Here is a 19,381-nt window from a genome sequence, read left to right on the forward strand (position 1 = left end):
TGGCCGCTGCAAATTCGTAGCAGTTTTCCATCAGGTTTACAGTACCATGTACACCTATGGAAAACCAAATCCACTGTGCCCATGGTGCGGAAAATTCCGTTCAGAAACGCTGCGTTGTATTTTCCGCAGCATGTCAATTCTTTGTGCGGATTCCGCAGCGTTTTACACCTGTTCCTCAATAGGAATCCGCAGGTGAAATCCGCACAAAAAAACACTGGAAATCTGCTGTAAATCTGCAGGTAAAACGCAGTGCCTTTTACCTGCAGATTTTTCAAAAATCGTGCGGAAAAATCTCACACGAATCCGCAACGTGGGCACATAGCCTTAGGGTTAGGGTTGGAAATAGGGCTAGGGTTGCAAATAGGGTTAAGATTAGGCTTGTGGTTAGGGTTACGGATAGGGTTAGGGGTGTGCTGGGGTTACAGTTGTGGTTAGGGTTGGGATTAGGGTTAGGGTTGGGATTAGGGTTAGGATTAGGGTTGGAATTAGGGTTACGGGTGTGTTGCGGTTAGGGTTGTGGTTAGGGGTGTGTTGGGGTTAGGGTTGTGATTAGGGTTATGGCTACAGTTGGGATTAGGATTAGGGGTGTGTTGGGGTTAGTGTTGAAGTTAGAATTGAGGGGTTTCCACTGTTTAGGCACATCAGGGGTCTCCAAACGCAACATGGCGCCACCATTGATTCCAGCCAATCTTGCGTTCAAAAAGTCAAATGGTGCTCCCTCCCTCCCAAGCCCCAACGTGCGCCCAAACAGTGGTTTACCCCCACATTTGGGGTACCAGCGTACTCAGGACAAACTGGGCAACAACTGTTGGGGTCCAATTTCTCCTGTTACCCTTGCAAAAATAAAAAATTACTTGCTAAAACATAATTTTTGAGGAAAGAACAATTATTTTTTATTTTCACGGCTCTGCGTTATAAACTTCTGTGAAGCACTTGGGGATTGAAAGTGTTCACCACACATCTAGATAAGTTCCTTGGGGGGTCTAGTTTCCAAAATGGGGTCACTTGTGGGGTGTTTCTACTGTTTAGGCACATCAGGGGCTCTGCAAATGCAATGTGACGCCCGCAGACCATTCCATCAAAGTCTGCATTTCAAATGCCACTACTTCCCTTCCAAGCCCCGGCATATGCCCAAACAGTGGTCTACCCCCACATATGGGGTATCAGCATACTCACAACAAACTGGGCAACAAATATTGGGGTCCAATTTCTCCTGTTACCCTTGTGAAAATAAAAAATTGCTTGCTAAAACATCTTTTTTGAGGAAAGAAAAATGATTTTTTATTTTCACGGCTCTGCGTTGTAAACTTCTGTGAAGCACTTGGGGGTTGAACGTGCTCACCACACATCTAGATAAGTTCCTTGGGGGGTCTAGTTTCCAAAATGGGGTCAATTGTGGGGGGTTTCTACTGTTTAGGAATATCAGGGGCTCTGCACACGTAACATGATGCCCGCAGACCATTCCATTAAAGTCTGCATTCCAAAACGTCACTACTTCCATTCTGAGCCCCGGCATATGCCCAAACAGTGGTTTACCCCCACATAAGGGGTATCAGCGTACTCAGGAGAAACTGGACAACAACTTTTGGGGTCCAATTTCTCCTGTTACTCTTGCAAAAATAAAAAATTCTGGGCTAAAAAATATTTTTGAGGAAAGGAAACACATTTATTATTTTCACGGCTCTGCGTTATAAACTTCTGTGAAGCACTTGGGGGTTCAAAGTGCTCACCACACATCTAGATAAGTTCCCTCGGGGGTCTAGTTTCCAAAGTGGAGTCACTTGTGGGGAGTTCCTACTGTTTAGGCACATCAGGGGCTCTGCAAACGCAACCTGATGCCCGCAGAGCATTCCATCAAAGTCTGCATTTCAAAACGTCACTACTTCCCTTCCGAACCCCGACGTGTGCCAAAACAGTGGTTTACCCCCACATATGGGGTATCAGCATACTCAGGAGAAACTGGACAACAACTTTTGGGGTCCAATTTCTCCTGTTACCCTTGGGAAAATAAAAAATTGTGGGCTAAAAAATCATTTTTGAGAAAAGAAAAATTATTTTTTATTTTCATGGCTCTGCGTTATAAACTTCTGTGAAGCACTTGGGGGTTCAAAGTGCTCACCACACATCTAGATTAGTTCCTTGGGAGGTCTAGTTTCCAAAATGGGGTCACTTGTGCGGGAGCTCCAATGTTTAGGCACACAGGGGCTCTCCAAACGCGACATGGTGTCCGCTAATGATTGGAGCTAATTTTCCATTCAAAAAGTCAAATGGCGTGCCTTCCCTTCCGAGCCCTGCCGTGCGCCCAAACAGTGGTTTACCCCCACATATGGGGTATCATCGTACTCAGGACAAACTGGACAACAACATTTGGGGTCCAATTTCTCCTATTACCCTTGGGAAAATAAAAAATTCTGGGCTAAAAATCATTTTTGAGGAAAGAAAAATTATTTTTTATTTTCACGGCTCTGCGTTATAAACTTCTGTGAAGCACCTGGGGGTTATAAGTGCTCACTATGAATCTAGATAAGTTCCTTGGGGGGTCTAGTTTCCAAAATGGGGTCACTTGTAGGGGAGCTCCAATGTTTAGGCACACAGGGGCTCTCCAAACGCGACATGGTGTCCGCTAACGATTGGAGCTAATTTTCCATTCAAAAAGTCAAATGGCACGCCTCCCCTTCCGAGCCTTGCCGTGCACCCAAACAGTGGTTTACCCCCACATATGAGGTATCGGCGTACTCAGGAGAAATTGCCCAACAAATTTTAGGATCCATTTTATCCTGTTGCCCATGTGAAAATGAAAGAATTGAGGCTAAAAGAAATTTTGTGTGAAAAAAAAGTACTTTTTCATTTTTGCGGATCAATTTGTGAAGTACCTGGGGGTTTAAAGTGCTCACTATGCCTCTAGATAAGTTCCTTGGGGGGTCTAGTTTCCAAAATGGGGTCATTTGTGGAGGAGCTCCAATGTTTAGGCACACGGGGGCTTTCCAAACGCGACATGGTGTCCGCTAACGATGGAGATAATTTTTCATTCAAAAAGTCAAATGGCGCTCCTTCCCTTCCGAGCCTTACCATGTGCCCAAACAGTGGTTTACCCCCACATGTGAGGTATTGGTGTACTCAGGAGAAATTGTCCAACAAATTTTAGGATCCATTTTATCCTGTTGCCCATGTGAAAATGAAAAAATTGAGGCTAAAATAATTTTTTTGTGAAAAAAAAGTACTTTTTCATTTTTACGGAACAATTTGTGAAGCACCTGGGGGTTTAAAGTGCTCACTATGCTTCTAGATAAGTTCCTTGGGGGGTCTAGTTTTCAAAATGGGGTCACTTGTGGGGGAGCTCCAATGTTTAGGCACACGGGGGCTCTCCAAACGCGACATGGTGTCCGCTAAAGATTGGAGCCAATTTTTCATTCAAAAAGTCAAATGGCGCTCCTTCCCTTCCGAGCCCTGCCGTGCGCCCAAACAGTGGTTTACCCCCACATATGAGGTATCAGCGTACTCAGGACAAATTGGACAACAACGTCCATGGTCCAGTTTCTCCTTTTACCCTTGGGAAAATAAAAAAATTGTTGCTAAAAGATCATTTTTGTGACTAAAAAGTTAAATGTTCATTTTTTACTTCCATGTTGCTTCTGCTGCTGTGAAACACCTGAAGGGTTAATAAACTTCTTGAATGTGGTTTTGAGCACCTTGAGGGGTGCAGTTTTTAGAATGGTGTCACTTTTGGGTATTTTCAGCCATATAGAACCCTCAAACTGACTTCAAATGTGAGGTGGTCCCTAAAAAAAATGGTTTTGTAAATTTTGTTGTAAAAATGAGAAATCACTGGTCAAATTTTAATCCTTATAACTTCCTAGCAAAAAAAAAAAATTTGTTTCCAAAATTGTGCTGATGTAAAGTAGACATGTGGGAAATGTTATTTATTAACTATTTTGTGTCACATAACTCTCTGGTTTAACAGAATAAAAATTCAAAATGTGAAAATTGCTAAATTTTCAAAATTTTCGCCAAATTTCCGTTTTTTTCACAAATAAACTCAGAAATTATCGACCTAAATTTACCACTAACATGAAGCCCAATATGTCACGAAAAAACAATCTCAGAATCGCTAGGATCCGTTGAAGCGTTCCCGAGTTATTACCTCATAAAGGGACACTGGTCAGAATTGCAAAAAACGGCAAGGTCATTAAGGCCAAAATAGGCTGGGTCATGAAGGGGTTAACAGAATAAAAATTCAAAATTCGAAAATTGCGAAATCTTCAAAATTTTCATTTTTTTCACAAATAAACGCAAAAATTATCGACCTAAATTTACCACTAACATGAAGCCCAATATGTCACGAAAAAACAATCTCAGAACCGCTAGGATCTGTTGAAGCTTTCCTGAGTTATTACCTCATAAATGGATACTGGTCAGAATTACAAAAAATGGCCAGGTCATTAAGGTCAAAATAGGCTGGGTCATGAAGGGGTTAAAAGGTCACCTGATGCATCAGCTGACTGTCGGTGTTAGAGCAATCTGTAGTGACCAAACTGGAATAAGGAGCTCTCTGGAAGCAGTGGTGCTTCAGCTAAATACGTTTATCTGGTGTCTTTATCCTGCTGTGCAGTGCTTTGCAGCAGAAAGCTAAGTGTTATATTTTTGTTACCTCGTCCCTTCGGTGTCTGTCCCTTCCCTGTGTGTCTTACCTACAGTAGGTGCAGCTAGTGACCGTCACCTGTACTATCTCGGGCAGTTATAGGTGACATTTAGGGACGAGGTATCCTGACGTCGGCAGGGGGAAGGACCTGCATGGGGTGTTCGGTGAGATCAGGGACAGGCTCAGGTTTGAGCTCAGAAGGAGTCCGTCCCTGATTCCCTAGTGTCAGGGCTTTCCTCTCCCCTATTCCATCGGTGTTGTGTTGCTGTGGCGTTTGGTGACCAACCAACCGTTGAGTCGTGTCATACTGGGTCAGTCACTCCGTGACACTTACATTTACAGTGGTATAATCATACATGCACAGCACTTGTTCACTCATAACCTGCAGAAGAGGTATGATTGACAGACACTGTCTAAGGTCAGAAAAATCTGGTTGTCGCTGTTTTATCCATGCCACAATTTATAGTGATTGACAAAAACATACTTGACTGACATATATGTTACGAACAGGAAGAGGCCAACACGGTGGTTCAGTGGTTAGCAATTCAAAAAAAAGGAAAAACATGCACAAAAGATTAGTGGTACTTCCTAAATTTTAAGAATGTTAATCTTTATTGTGTAGCCAACAAAAACATTACAAAATGTTCACATTCCACCAATAACCTGTTTCCCAGGATAAAATTTGGCACTGCGATGCAATAAAGTACCATGTGCATTAGGGTTTTTCATTTTTCCGAAGTTTTGATTTTCATATGACTTTGCTTGAATCCTTGGTCTAAGTCATCTAAAAGATCCATGTAAAAATATTTAGCGAAATCAATTAATATTTAGAGGTTGCACACTTTGATCACTTATCTGAAAGTACCGAAATTCATGAAAATGTATCATTGACATCACACTAATGTGTATGTTGTGTTTCTATTATGTTTTGCGGGTAGTCTAACTGAAAAAGAGTACTAGAAAGGGAATTTGGTTAATTGAAAAGGTGCCTGTGGTGAATTTTTGGGAGCTCAACTCCCTTCCAAGGAACACGTGCTTTTAGTTTTTATTTACCATCACAAGGAAATGCAAGAAACACTCTCGTGTGCTGCTAAATCCACAAGTATTAAACTAAAGGAAGTGTGGAAGAAAGCAAGTGTCCCTGTCATGACAGAGGAGAATATCCGAACTCGTATACAGAAGTTATACAAGGAATATCAACATCTGGGTAAAGAGAAATCAAGAAACATTGACAAAGTAAATATGAAGTGGCAGATCTGGAAAGGTGATCTTGTTGAGCTATTTGATATTGCCAAGCAAAATATGATCTCCATGAATAGCGTACTAGAAGACGATAAAGCATTCCTTATGTCACAAAGAGAGGATTATATGAATTTATCAATGAGTGGTGTAGATAAGGTTCTTGCCTCACAAATTAAAAAGAAAATAAATGCAGAAAAAAGGAGGCATACAAGGAGAAACATTATAAAGAAATCGCCAAAATTAACAGTGGAACACTCAGTCTCATCTCCATCATCATCAATTCACAAAGAGGACAAATTTTCTGCACCACCAGTGAAAAAAATCTTGTGCAGGTCGTAGATTAAAACCTCTTGATCACACACTCACGGCTACATGGGATCGAGAACAACTCTCCATTCGACAAGCAAGTACTTCATTTATTGCAACTGCAAAAAGCCTTGGTCACGATGTTTCATGCATTTCCATATCTCCATCTACCGTTTTCCGAGCTCGGGCGATTAACAGAAGACAAATGGCTGAGAACATGGAAAAGTCACTGTTTGAAAATCCTCCTCATTTAATCTTACATTGGGATAGTGAATTGTTGCCTGAGGGAGTGTCAAAACTCTAGAAGATAGAGCTGCTGTTCTTGAAACTGGAAAAGATTTTGAGCATTTGCTTGGCGTACCTGTTGCCCAGAAAGGTACTGGTGAGCTAATGGCTGAAGTTGTTATTCAGGAGATGGACCGATTCGCGCTACGTGACCTTATCATTGGTATATCTTTCGATACAACTGCATCTAATACAGGAATGATCCAAGGAGCATGAATCAGAATTGAAACTGAATTTTGGAGACCATTGTTGTGGTTGGCTTGCCGCCACCACACCCACGAATTAATCTTGAAAGGAGTGTTTGGAAACTGTTGTAACATCCCATCAAGTTGTCCTGACATCCAGATTTTCCGAAAGTTCCAAAATCAGTCGAATTCAGTTGATAAGAAGTTCTATTTCACGATGTTAGATGAAGAAAATCCCATTCAAGGTTTTCTAGAAGAACGTGTGAAAATAGTGGACTACCTCAACAATGTCTTGCAAGATTGTAGTCATCCAAGAGAAGATTCCAAAGAGCTATTAGAACTATCATTTCTATATCTTGGAGGCTGGGATGAAAACTATTTCGAATTTAGGGTTCCAGGGGCTCTGACTGAAGCAAGGCGAATGGCAAAGGCCATATATGTACTCAAAATTGTGCTATTCATTAAACAATTGCATATTTCTAATACCGAATTGAAAGGAATAAGAAAAGTAGTGCGCTTTGTTTGTCTAATATATGTCCGCTTTTGGCACGAGGCAGTTGTAAGTCGACAGGCTCCAAAGAATGATTTGGAGATGCTACAGCTTTTGCAATATTATCCAGATAAAGATGTCAGAGAAAGTGTCCTCACAGTGGCTAAGAGTCACATTCGGTATCTGTCAGAAACTAACATAGGATTGGCATTTTTGGATGAACGTATCAGTCAGGCTGAGAAGGATAAGATGTTTGAAAATTTAAGAATGAAACCTGCAAAGAAAAAGGAGCTGAAACAGTTGGAAGGTAAAAAACTAGTTTTTGAAGGAAAAGACCTCAGCGATTTTGTTACAAGTAAAACAAAGACATTCTTTGAATTGAATTTTGGGATCCACGATGTAGAAGAATATTGCAGTATTGCAGTGATACACTAAAAAGCTCCATCAATGCTCTTAAGGTGGTGAATGACACCACAGAAAGGGGCATTGCTCTGATAAAGAAGTTTAATAATTCAATCAGAGATGAACAACCGAAACAGTTCTTGTTAAGAGTTGTCGAGTATCATAGAAAAGCCGTCACCAAGCGAACAAAAGAATAATACGTATGATACGGACTATCAATGTTACTGTTTATTGTCACTATTATTCTAAGTTTTTAATTGTTTGAATTTCTAATAAAAAAATACTTAACATTGAAAATCTGTTTTTTTGCGTGCTTTTATTAAACTGATAAAAGTGTGCAACCTCTAAACATAGTTCGATCATCTTGAAAATTGGCATATAAACTTTTTACATTAGTAAGACTCGGGGCGTAAGCAAAGTCTGCAAAAATTTGACATTTTAATTTTTACCATACAAAATGAAACACCCTAATGTGCATGGTCACCTGGGTGAACTGAATTTAAAAAGCATAATGTGGGAATGAAGACCCTATCTGTATCGCCACAGGAAATGGCTTAAACAGGGGCACTTTACTGCACAGTGTTGAGGGTTACAACTTTTATTTTCCTTTGGTACCGCACATTATCATCTGTATGTGTACATTTCATCTGTCTTCATCATTGAACACTAGTCGACATCACTCTAGTGGTTTTATCTATTTCAGATATCCATTACATTTACCTGGCTCTATTAATTATCATGTTTGTCAAATGGGTTGCATCCCAGGTTCAAATTCTGGTGCAATTTAAATTGCTTTTATTTGTCTTGCTTAGGCTTTTGTGTTTGCTTTATAATAAAAAAAAAATATGAAAACTTAGGAAGAGCAACTGTTCTTTCACACATGTCTATCTTATATTTTGCATAGCATACGTTCTACATGTACCGTATATACTCGTTTATAAGCTGAGTTTTTCAGCACATTTTTTTGTGCTGAAAACGCCCCCTTCGGATTATACAAGAGTCAATTGTCCCAGAGGGCAGGCGGGGGAGTGGCGGAGCAGTTGGTCACAAAAGCAGAAGCCGGCGGCTGTGCCTAAAGCCTATATTGCTGCTGTAAGAGCGCACAGTGCCACCCGCAGGTTTCCAGCACATATCCTACTCACCTACTGACACACCCTCGCTGGCACTGCATCTTGTTCATTCCGGTGCCAGCAGTTCTTCCGACCGAGCGATCACGTGGCCCCGCTCATTAAGGTAATGAATATGTACGTCTCTCCACTCCCAGAGGCGTGGAGTGCATATTCATTACCTTAATGAGCAGGGCAATGTGATCGCTCGGCAGGAAGAGCTGCTGGCACCGGAACAAAAAAGATGCAGTGCCACCGAGGGCGCGCAGGCAGGTAAATAGGGTGTTTGTTGTTTTTTTTTAACAGGAATCATGCATACAAGGATAGGGGATAAATAGCCATACATATAAGGATAGAGGATAAATAGCCATGCATACAATGACAGGGACGTCGGAGCTATGCATACCAGGATGGGGATGAGGGGACAATGCATACCCGGCTTATACTCGAGTCAATACATTTTCCAAGTATTTCGTGGCAAAATTAGGTGCCTCGGCTTATACTCGGGTTGGCTTATACTCGAGTATATAAGGTAATTTGTTTAGCGATCCATTAATATTCAGGTGGTGCCGGCTCTATATAGGGATTTTCTATTTCAGTGGTTAGCATTATAATCTTGCTGCATTAAGATCTCACATTTCAATCTGACCAGAGAGAAAAAGTAAACTTTTCCCTCAACATTTCAAAAACATAAGATAAATTGTCTACCTATAATAATGTCCTGTGACAGAAATACAATGGCTTTTCATGACCAACACAGATGGAACCTGATGCATCACACTGATCATAATGGGGCCCGTCAGGTTTCTGCCACAGTGTCTGACATTATAGTGGAACAAATAGAGCAGCATGCGTATTGCAGTAAAAACGACAACTTCTACATCAGAGATGGAGGCTCCAAAGCAGATGTGACCATATCCCACATGGTGGAGTTGCTCACTTTTACACCTGTAAATAAGAATATTATTATACTTGAGATAGCGGTAAAATGTAATACTTACGAGGTCTCTTCCTCTTTGTCCATACTTAACTGCCTGCTGTCTTTGGTTTTGGTGTTTTTATTTTTTTCCTGTGACATGACAATATGGATGTTTACTATTAGCGAGGAAAATTAATTGATGACTTTACTACAACCCCTATTTCAAAAAAGTTTGCATACTATGCAAAATGGATTTGGAAATCTCTTATAGCCATATTGTATTTACAACAGAACATAGGACTCAAATCAGATGCTGAACGTTTTTCTATCTCATTTGAAAAAATTTACTCATGTTGAAATTTGTGGCAACAACATATCTCAAAAAAAGTCGGGACAGGATTAACGGGCTGTAAAAATAAGTAGTACTTATGCAAAACTATAAATAACAATTGAGGGGGCACCACGGTCAGTGGGATACACTCCAAGACCTACAGAAAGACCAATAATGAGAAACAAAAGAACAGAATAGGTCTTATAAACGGGGATCACCACACATAAGGACATGGCAAAAAAATCAAACACAACTTTATTTGGAAAAATATATAAATAACAGAGCACTAACATTTAAAAACATTTAAAAAGGGAGCATGTCTATGCCCTATACACAAGCCCATAATGAGGCTACAACCCGCTCAAGACTCATGGGTACAATAAAGAAACGGCTTACACCAAAGTACCTATATAGACAGCATTGCCAGAATCTGATAAACATGACCATAATACATATCAATCCCCCCAAAATTCTATAGAAATCATGGAGTTATGGGGCCATGATGTTCTAATAATCCTCACAAGCATGCCACTGGTTGAACACAAAATACTGACTAACCCTCAGGTAATAAATGAGAGTAGTCAAAGGTACAGCCAGTAATGGGTAGAAAAAGCTGTTAGTTAGGATAAAAGATAATACATGGTATATAACCCACAGCACACCCAAATAGGTCTAGGCACTAAGAGAGAGGTGTCCAGGCCACATATATGCCTCAGATGATGGACCCTTCCATGTATCCGACCACATGTGGTGCCAAAGAACGATATACAACCTAACAGAGTCCTAGTGCAGGCAGCGCGGATGCCCAACGCGTGTCGCCACCATCTGGTGGCTTCGTCAGGGGTAATGTCCGCATGGCAAGCCTGCTATTTAAATATACATACAATAAATTACATTACCAAAAACAGCTGTGTTGCTGCTGGTCTGCCGCGTGGAGTAAACAAGGAGCGCAGTACAATTCCCAGCGCTCGGCTCAGAGCGCATGCGCCTCTAGAGCGGAAGTGCACACATACAGGGTTGTCTAGACAACGAGTACGCTTAGTCAGCGGCGCTTGAGCAATAGCCCAATTCAGTAACCAAGTAACTGATAAACACAGACTGCCACGGCGTTAGTAGTCATATCAGGTATGTGATGCAGAGCGATCATCAAACAAAACAATCATGAGCGCACACGCACTAATGTAGATACTGCCCCATGCCAAGGCTCTGGTACAAAATCAATACGACGAAAGTAACCTATGGTAAGGGCGCACAAGGATATGAGCAATATGGAAACACAAATACAATATCAAAATAAAAAGGACTCAGCCGTGTTTGTAGACAATCAACCACCCGAGTGTTAGCTACACATACAGTGTTTGATGCCAAACATACCACTAATAGTAAATGGATATAGGTACAGAATGTATCGTGTGAAAAATGCAGGCCATGATTCGCGGTGCTTGTGCTCTATATCATTAGGTTAGCCATATTTTAAATGGTCACATATATCGCAGCGCGGCGCTCAAATATACACTCTAAAAAGCCCTCTCAAAACAGCAAGTGAGTCCGTACAAACTTGCTGGCATCCGTGCAAATTTATGCACAGACAAAAAGGATATGACCAGTGTTATATACACAACAGTACACTGTATCCTCGGATGCAAATGTTCATGAAGCAATACTGGTCCATATATAAGCAAGCACATGGGCCAAATACAAAGGCATTATAGACTTAAATACCCAAAAATCACTGGTATAGAAGAGGCCTGAAAAAAAAACCCCAAAACCCCTCCTTTTTTTTTTTTCAAGGCCTCTTCTACACCGGTGATTTTTGGGTATTTAAGTCTATAATGCCTTTGTATTCGCCATTTTCGTATTAAGGTGTTACATATTGCTATGCCTCAATGTATAGAGGTTTATCTGTCATCAATTCTTGTGTTGCATATTTTGGCCCATGTGCTTGCTTATATATGGACCAGTATTGCTTCATGAACATTTGCATCCGAGGATACAGTGTACTGTTGTGTATATAACACTGGTCATATCCTTTTTGTCTGTGCATAAATTTGCACGGATGCCAGCAAGTTTGTACGGACTCACTTGCTGTTTTGAGAGGGCTTTTTAGAGTGTATATTTGAGCGCCACGCTGCGATATATGTGACCATTTAAAATATGGCTAACCTAATGACATAGAGCGCAATCATGGCCTGCATTTTTCGCCCGGTACATTCTGTACCTATATCCATTTACTATTAGTGGTATGTTTGGCATCAAACACTGTATGTGTAGCTAACGCTCGGGTGGTTGATTGTCTACAAACACGGCTGAGTCCTTTTTATTATGATATTGTATTTGTGTTTCCATATTGCTCATATCCTTGTGCGCCCTTACCATAGGTTACTTTCGTCGTATTGATTTTGTACCAGAGCCTTGGCATGGGGCAGTATCTACATTAGTGCGTGTGCGCTCATGATTGTTTTGTTTAATGATCGCTCTGCATCACATACTGTACCTGATATGACTACTAACGCCATGGCATTCTGTGTTTATCAGTTACTTGGTTACTGAATTGGGCTATTGCTCAAGCGCCGCTGACTAAGCGTACTCGCTGTCTAGACAACCCTGTATGTGTGCACTTCTGCACTAGAGACGCCGGAACATGCGCTCTGAACTGAGCGCTGGGAATTGTACTGCGCTCCTTGTTTACTCCACGCGGCAGACCAGCAGCAACACAGCTGTTTTTGGTAATGTAATTTATTGTATGTATATTTAAATAGCAGGCTTGCCATGCGGACATTACCCCTGACGAAGCCACCAGATAGAGGCGACACGTGTTGGGCATCCACGCTGCCTGCACTAGGACTCTGTTAGGTTGTATATCGTTCTTTGGCACCACATGTGGTCGGATACATGGAAGGGTCCATCCTCTGAGGCATATATGTGGCCTGGACACCTTTCTCTTAGTGCCTAGACGTACTTGGGTGTGCTGTGGGTTATATACCATGTATTATCTTTTAGCCTAACTAAGGGTACTGTCACACAGTGGCACTTTGGTCGCTACAACGGCACGATCCGTGACGTTCCAGCGATATAGTTACGATATCGCTGTGTCTGACACGCTACTGCGATCAGGGACCCCGCTGAGAATCGTACGTCGTAGCAGATCGTTTGAAACTTTATTTCGTCGTCAAGTGTCCCGCTGTGGCGGCATGATCGCAGCGTGAAACAAAGGTGTGCACGATATTCCCAATGTCCCGTATGACTTCTACATAGCAACTACGTCATGAAATTATCGCTCCAGCGCCGTGCATTGCAAAGTGTGACCGCAGTCTACGACGCTGGAGCGATAATCAAGCGACGCTGCAACGTCACGGATCGTGCCGTCGGAGCGATCAAAGTGCCACTGTGTGACAGTACCCTAACAGCTTTTTCTACCCATTACTGGCTGTACCTTTGACTACTTATGCAAAACTGTGGCAGAGTAATTTTTCAACTACCGGTAAGTCACATGACAGTGTATAAAAAGTGCATGTCAGAGAGACAGAGTCTCTCAGAAGCAAAGATGGTAAGAGGTTCATCTGTCTATAAACAACTGCATCAACAAATTGTGGTACAATTTCAGAAAACTGTTCCTCAGAGTAAAATTGCAACACTTTTGATTATCCCACCATCTATAGTCCATAATATCAGTAAAAGATTCAGAGATTCAAAGAAATCCATGTGCACACGGTCAATAATGGAAGCTTGTGATCTATGGGTGCTCAGGTAACAATGCATTAAAAACAGGTATGATTTAGTCTTTCAAATCACTGCATGAGCTCAGGAATACTTCCAGCAATAAATTTCTGTGAACACCATTCACGATGCAATCCACAAATGCATCTTAAAGCTCTATCATGCAAAGAAGACTGCTTTAGGATGTTCCATGGTCCCAGTGTCTACCTGAGAAAAGGAGATATTTAGTACTCAATTCTCTTTCTTGTAGACCTCATTGGGGGACACAGCTCCCACCCTTATTTCCCTGATGGGATGATTAGGTTCCTTGTACCCTAATGTTTCTGTTTTTGTCTGTTGTATAGCTTTTCCTACTGTAGTAAAGGAGCAGTCTTTTCTAATTCTTAGTGTCAGCGTCGTGGTGACAGCAGATAACATCCATGATTTCTGTGTCCTCCAATTAAAGCGAACCTGTCACCCCCAAAATCGATGGTGAGGTAAGCTCACCATCATCAGGGGCTTATCTACAGCATTCTGTAATGCTGTAGATTAGCCGCCGATGTTACCTGAAAGAGGAGAAAAAGACATTAGATTATACTCACCCAGGGGCGGTCCCACTCCGATGGGCGTCTCAGGTCCGGTACAGCGCCTCCCATCTTCATTCCATGACATCCTCTTCTGGTCTTCACGCCGCGGTTCCGGAGCAGGCGTACTTTGTCTGCACTGTTGAGGGCAGAGAAAAGTACTGCAGTGCGCAGGCGCCGGAAAGGTCAGAGAGGCCCAGCGCCTGCGCACTACAGTACTTTGCTCTGCCCTCAACAGGGCAGACAAAGTAAGCCTGCGCTGGAGCCGCGGCATGAAGACCAGAAGAGGACGTCATGGAATGAAGATAGGAGGCGCCGGAGCGGACCTGAGACACCCATCGGACCGGACCGCAGCGGGACCGCCCCTAGGTGAGTATAATATAACCTATTTTTCTCCTCTTTCAGGTAACATCGGGGGCTTATCTATAGCATTACAGAATGCTGTAGAAAAGCCCCTGATGACGGTGGGCTTACCTCATCATCGATTTTGGGGGTGACAGGTTCCCTTTAAGTATATGAAAAAGAGATTTTAGGTGAGTACTCAGAATCACCTTTGTTCACTTAGTGTTAAACCTAATAGTGGCAGGGTAGTGACCCAAAATCCTGTTTTCACTGATGCCATTAACAAGAAAATTGTTTTTCAAGCAACATTCACTGATCATTTTTTACATTAATAAACTGAGGGTTCAGTTTTCATTGAACAAATATATAAATATATGTACATTTATATCCTTTTCTTTTTCAGCATTTTTTTAGGTCAGATGTTCACATATGATGTAAGACGCTAGAGAATAAGAATTAATTGTACAAAGAGAGCTGACACTGCTGTCGATCTCATTAATTATTTTCTTTAAAGTCAAGTTCAAAGTTAACTTGTGACTTGACCCTGAAACCTCAAAGACATAATTCATTAACTATGACAGTCTGTCACGGCTAGGGTGACCCTCACTGTGTGCACTGAGCTCCATAGCTGCCCTGTTTCTTTGGAAACAACCAGAGCTTTTCTACTCAGTTTGTAACGTAATAAAGTCAGTAAGAGGGAATAAGTTATGTGTAAGAACTAAATATGCCTACAACAACATCTGTAATCTGCAGGTCAGAATCTGGATTCAGTCAACTATTTTAAGACTGATTGTCACTGGCCAATTTATGTTATAATTTGCTTATTTCAACAAAATAATTGCAGTTATAATTGCATCTCATATGTTTCATGGACAGCACTTAATTTGCTCTGATTTGTATATATAGGTTGTCTTGCGAAAGTGTTCGGCCCCCTGGAACTTTTCAACCTTTCCCCACATATCATTCTTCAAACATAAACATACCAAATGTAAATTTTTGGTGAAGAATCAACAACAAGTGGAACACAATTGTGAAGTTGAACGAAATGTATTGGTTATTTTACATTTTTGTGGAAATTCAAAAACTGAAAAGTGGGGCGTGCAATATTATTCGCCCCCTTTAACTTAATACTTTGTTGCGCCATCTTTTGCTGCGATTACAGCTGCAAGTCGCTTGGGGTATGTCTCTATCAGTTTTGTACATCGAGAGACTGAAATTCTTGCCCATTCTTCCTTGGCAAACAGCTCGAGCTCAGTGAGGTTTGATGGAGATCGTTTGTGAACAGCAGTTTTCAGCTCTTTCCACAGATTGTCGATGGGTTTGAGGTCTGGACTTTGACTTGGCCATTCTAACACCTGGATACGTTTATTTGTGAACCATTCCATTGTAAATTTTGCTTTATGTTTGCGATCATTGTGTTGTTGGAAGACAAATCTCCGTCCCAGTCTCAGGTCTTTTGCAGACTCCAACAGGTTTTCTTCAAGAATGTTCCTGTATTTGACTCCATCCATCTTCCCATCAATTTTAACCATCTTCCCTGTCCCTGCTGAAGAACAGCAGGCCCAAACCATGATGCTACTACCACCATGTTTGACAGTGGGGATGGTGTGTTCAGGGTGATGAGCTGTGTTGCCTTTAAGCCAAACATATCATTTGGCATTGTTACCAAAAAGTTCGATTTTGGTTTCATCTGACCAGAGCACCTTCTTCCACATGTTTGGTGTTTCTCCCAGGTGGCTTGTTGCAAACTTTAAACAACACTTTTTATGGATATCTTTGAGAAATGGCTTTCTTCTTGCCACTCTTCCATGAAGGCCAGATTTGTGCAGTATAGGACTGATTGTTGTCCTATGGACATACTGTCCCACCTCAGCTGTAGATCTCTGCAGTTGATCCAGAGTGATCATGGGCCGCTTGGCTGCATTTCTGATCAGTCTTCTCCTTCTTTGAGATGAAAGTTTAGAGGGACGGCCGGGTCTTGGTAGATCTGCAGTTGTATGATACTCCTTCCATTTCAATATGATCGCTTGCTCAGCGCTCCTTGGGATGTTTAAAGTTTTGGAAATCAATTTGTATCCAAATCCGCCTTTAAACTTCTCCACAACAGTATCACGGACCAGCCTGTTGTGTTCCTTGGTCTTCATGATGCTCTCTGTGCTTCAAACAGAACCCTGAGACTATCACAGAGCAGGTGCATTTATACGGAGACTTGATTAAACACAGGTGGATTATATTTATCATCATTAGGCATTTAGGACAACATTGGATCATTCAGAGATCCATAATGAACTTCTGGAGTGAGTTTGCTGCACTGAAAGTAAAAGGGCCGAATAATATTGCACGCCCCACTTTTCAGTTTTTGAATTTCCACAAAAATGTAAAATAACCAATACATTTCGTTCAACTTCACAATTGTGTTCCACTTGTTGTTGATTCTTCACCAAAAATGTACATTTGGCACCTTTATGTTTGAAGCATGATATGTGGGAAAAGGTTAAAAAGTTCCAGGGGGCCGAATACTTTGGCAAGGTACTGTATATTACAAAGAGCTAAAAAATGAGCAATTCTTGAAACTAACCTAGATCACTGGTTCCCAAATCCTAAAAATGTAACAGAATCTTTTGAGAAACAATTGTCTGTGATGAGATTAGTGGTAAAGACAGATTTTTTTTTCTTAATTTATGCATGCAATAGTTTCTTAAAAGACCAGACCCAGTTCTCCTCTGGTACTCTCACAAATTATCTGCCATTATCTGTAACACGGGTCTAAGGGGTAACTTTTCTCCTTGTGGAGAGTGGCATGCCAATGTAAAGAGACTGTACAGGCCAAACAATGCTCCTCTGGCTAATGAAACATGAAAATAGCCTCTTCAGAGAGGAATAGGAGTTGAATTACAGTGCAAACCTAATGGAAGTAGCAATCCTCAAAGTCCATACAGACCCTTTATCGAGCCTTGCCACATGACTTTGGATAAGAGTGTCTAGTTTGGCTTTTATCCTAAGTGATGTGGCAAGACTTGTTAAAGGGTTTATATAGTCTACTTCCAATGGGTTTCACTATACTTCAGGTCCTAATCCTCTCTTATGAGGCAATTTGCATGAGAAGTAAGAAAACACTATAGAGAACTGCCTTGCAGTGGTGATTAATCTTAACACTGACATTACCTTGTTGGTTTGTATGCTGTTCTTTTTCAGATTTTGCCTAAAATAAAAATGATTGTAAAAATGTAAAACAAAGCCATAGCGATTAATGCTGAATACAGATATCTAGTTAGACTGTGAAAGAAAAGGAAATGAAATACAGTGGGGCAAAAAAGTATTTAGTCAGTCAGCAATAGTGCAAGTTCCACCACTTAAAAAGATGAGAGGCGTCTGTAATTTACATCATAGGTAGACCTCAACTATGGGAGACAAACTGAGAAAAAAAAATCCAGAAAATCACATTGTCTGTTTTTTTATCATTTTATTTGCATATTATGGTGGAAAATAAGTATTTGGTCAGAAACAAACAATCAAGATTTCTGGCTCTCACAGACCTGTAACTTCTTCTTTAAGAGTCTCCTCTTTCCTCCACTCATTACCTGTAGTAATGGCACCTGTTTAAACTTGTTATCAGTATAAAAAGACACCTGTGCACACCCTCAAACAGTCTGACTCCAAACTCCACTATGGTGAAGACCAAAGAGCTGTCAAAGGACACCAGAAACAAAATTGTAGCCCTGCACCAGGCTGGGAAGACTGAAACTGCAATAGCCAACCAGCTTGGAGTGAAGAAATCAACAGTGGGAGCAATAATTAGAAAATGGAAGACATTCAAGACCACTGATAATCTCCCTCGATCTGGGGCTCCACGCAAAATCCCACCCCGTGGGGTCAGAATGATCACAAGAACGGTGAGCAAAAATCCCAGAACCACGCGGGGGGACCTAGTGAATGAACTGCAGAGAGCTGGGACCAATGTAACAAGGCCTACCATAAGTAACACACTACGCCACCATGGACTCAGATCCTGCAGTGCCAGACGTGTCCCACTGCTTAAGCCAGTACATGTCCAGGCCTGTCTGAAGTTTGCTAGAGAGCATTTGGATGATCCAGAGGAGTTTTGGGAGAATGTCCTATGGTCTGATGAAACCAAACTGGGACTGTTTGGTAGAAACACAACTTGTCGTGTTTGGAGGAAAAAGAATACTGAGTTGCATCCATCCAACACCATTCCTACTGTAAAGCATGGTGGTGGAAACATCATGCTTTGGGGCTGTTTCTCTGCAAAGGGGCCAGGACGACTGATCCGGGTACATGAAAGAATGAATGGGGCCATGTATCGTGAGATTTTGAGTGCAAACCTCCTTCCATCAGCAAGGGCATTGAAGATGAAACGTGGCTGGGTCTTTCAACATGACAATGATCCAAAGCACACCGCCAGGGCAACGAAGGAGTGGCTTCGTAAGAAGCATTTCAAGGTCCTGGAGTGGCCTAGCCAGTCTCCAGATCTCAACCCTATAGAAAACCTTTGGAGGGAGTTGAAAGTCCGTGTTGCCAAGCGAAAAGCCAAAAACATCACTGCTCTAGAGGAGATCTGCATGGAGGAATGGGCCAACATACCAACAACAGTGTGTGGCAACCTTGTGAAGACTTACAGAAAACGTTTGACCTCTGTCATTGCCAGCAAAGGATATATTACAAAGTATTGAGATGAAATTTTGTTTCTGACCAAACACTTATTTTCCACCATAATATGCAAATAAAATGATAAAAAAACAGAAAATGTGATTTTCTGGATTTTTTTTTCTCAGTTTGTCTCCCATAGTTGAGGTCTACCTATGATGTAAATTACAGACGCCTCTCATCTTTTTA

The 19,381-nt window shown here is 41.5% G+C and overlaps 1 protein-coding gene across 3 annotated transcripts in view; it reads right to left on the reverse strand.

Moving 5' to 3' along the window:
• SYCP2 (synaptonemal complex protein 2) overlaps positions 1-19,381 on the reverse strand; it is a 551,324-nt gene that overhangs the window by 186,972 nt on the left and 344,971 nt on the right. For all 3 annotated transcript variants that reach the window (XM_077252835.1, XM_077252834.1, XM_077252836.1), the window contains 2 exons: positions 17,693-17,729; positions 9,657-9,724 (listed from right to left, as the gene is read on the reverse strand). In XM_077252835.1, coding sequence (XP_077108950.1) covers positions 9,657-9,724; positions 17,693-17,729 — 105 coding nt within the window. The remainder of the gene's footprint in view (positions 1-9,656; positions 9,725-17,692; positions 17,730-19,381) is intronic.

The sequence above is a fragment of the Ranitomeya variabilis genome, chromosome 4, assembly GCF_051348905.1.
Source record: "Ranitomeya variabilis isolate aRanVar5 chromosome 4, aRanVar5.hap1, whole genome shotgun sequence".
Lineage (NCBI taxonomy): Eukaryota > Metazoa > Chordata > Amphibia > Anura > Dendrobatidae > Ranitomeya > Ranitomeya variabilis.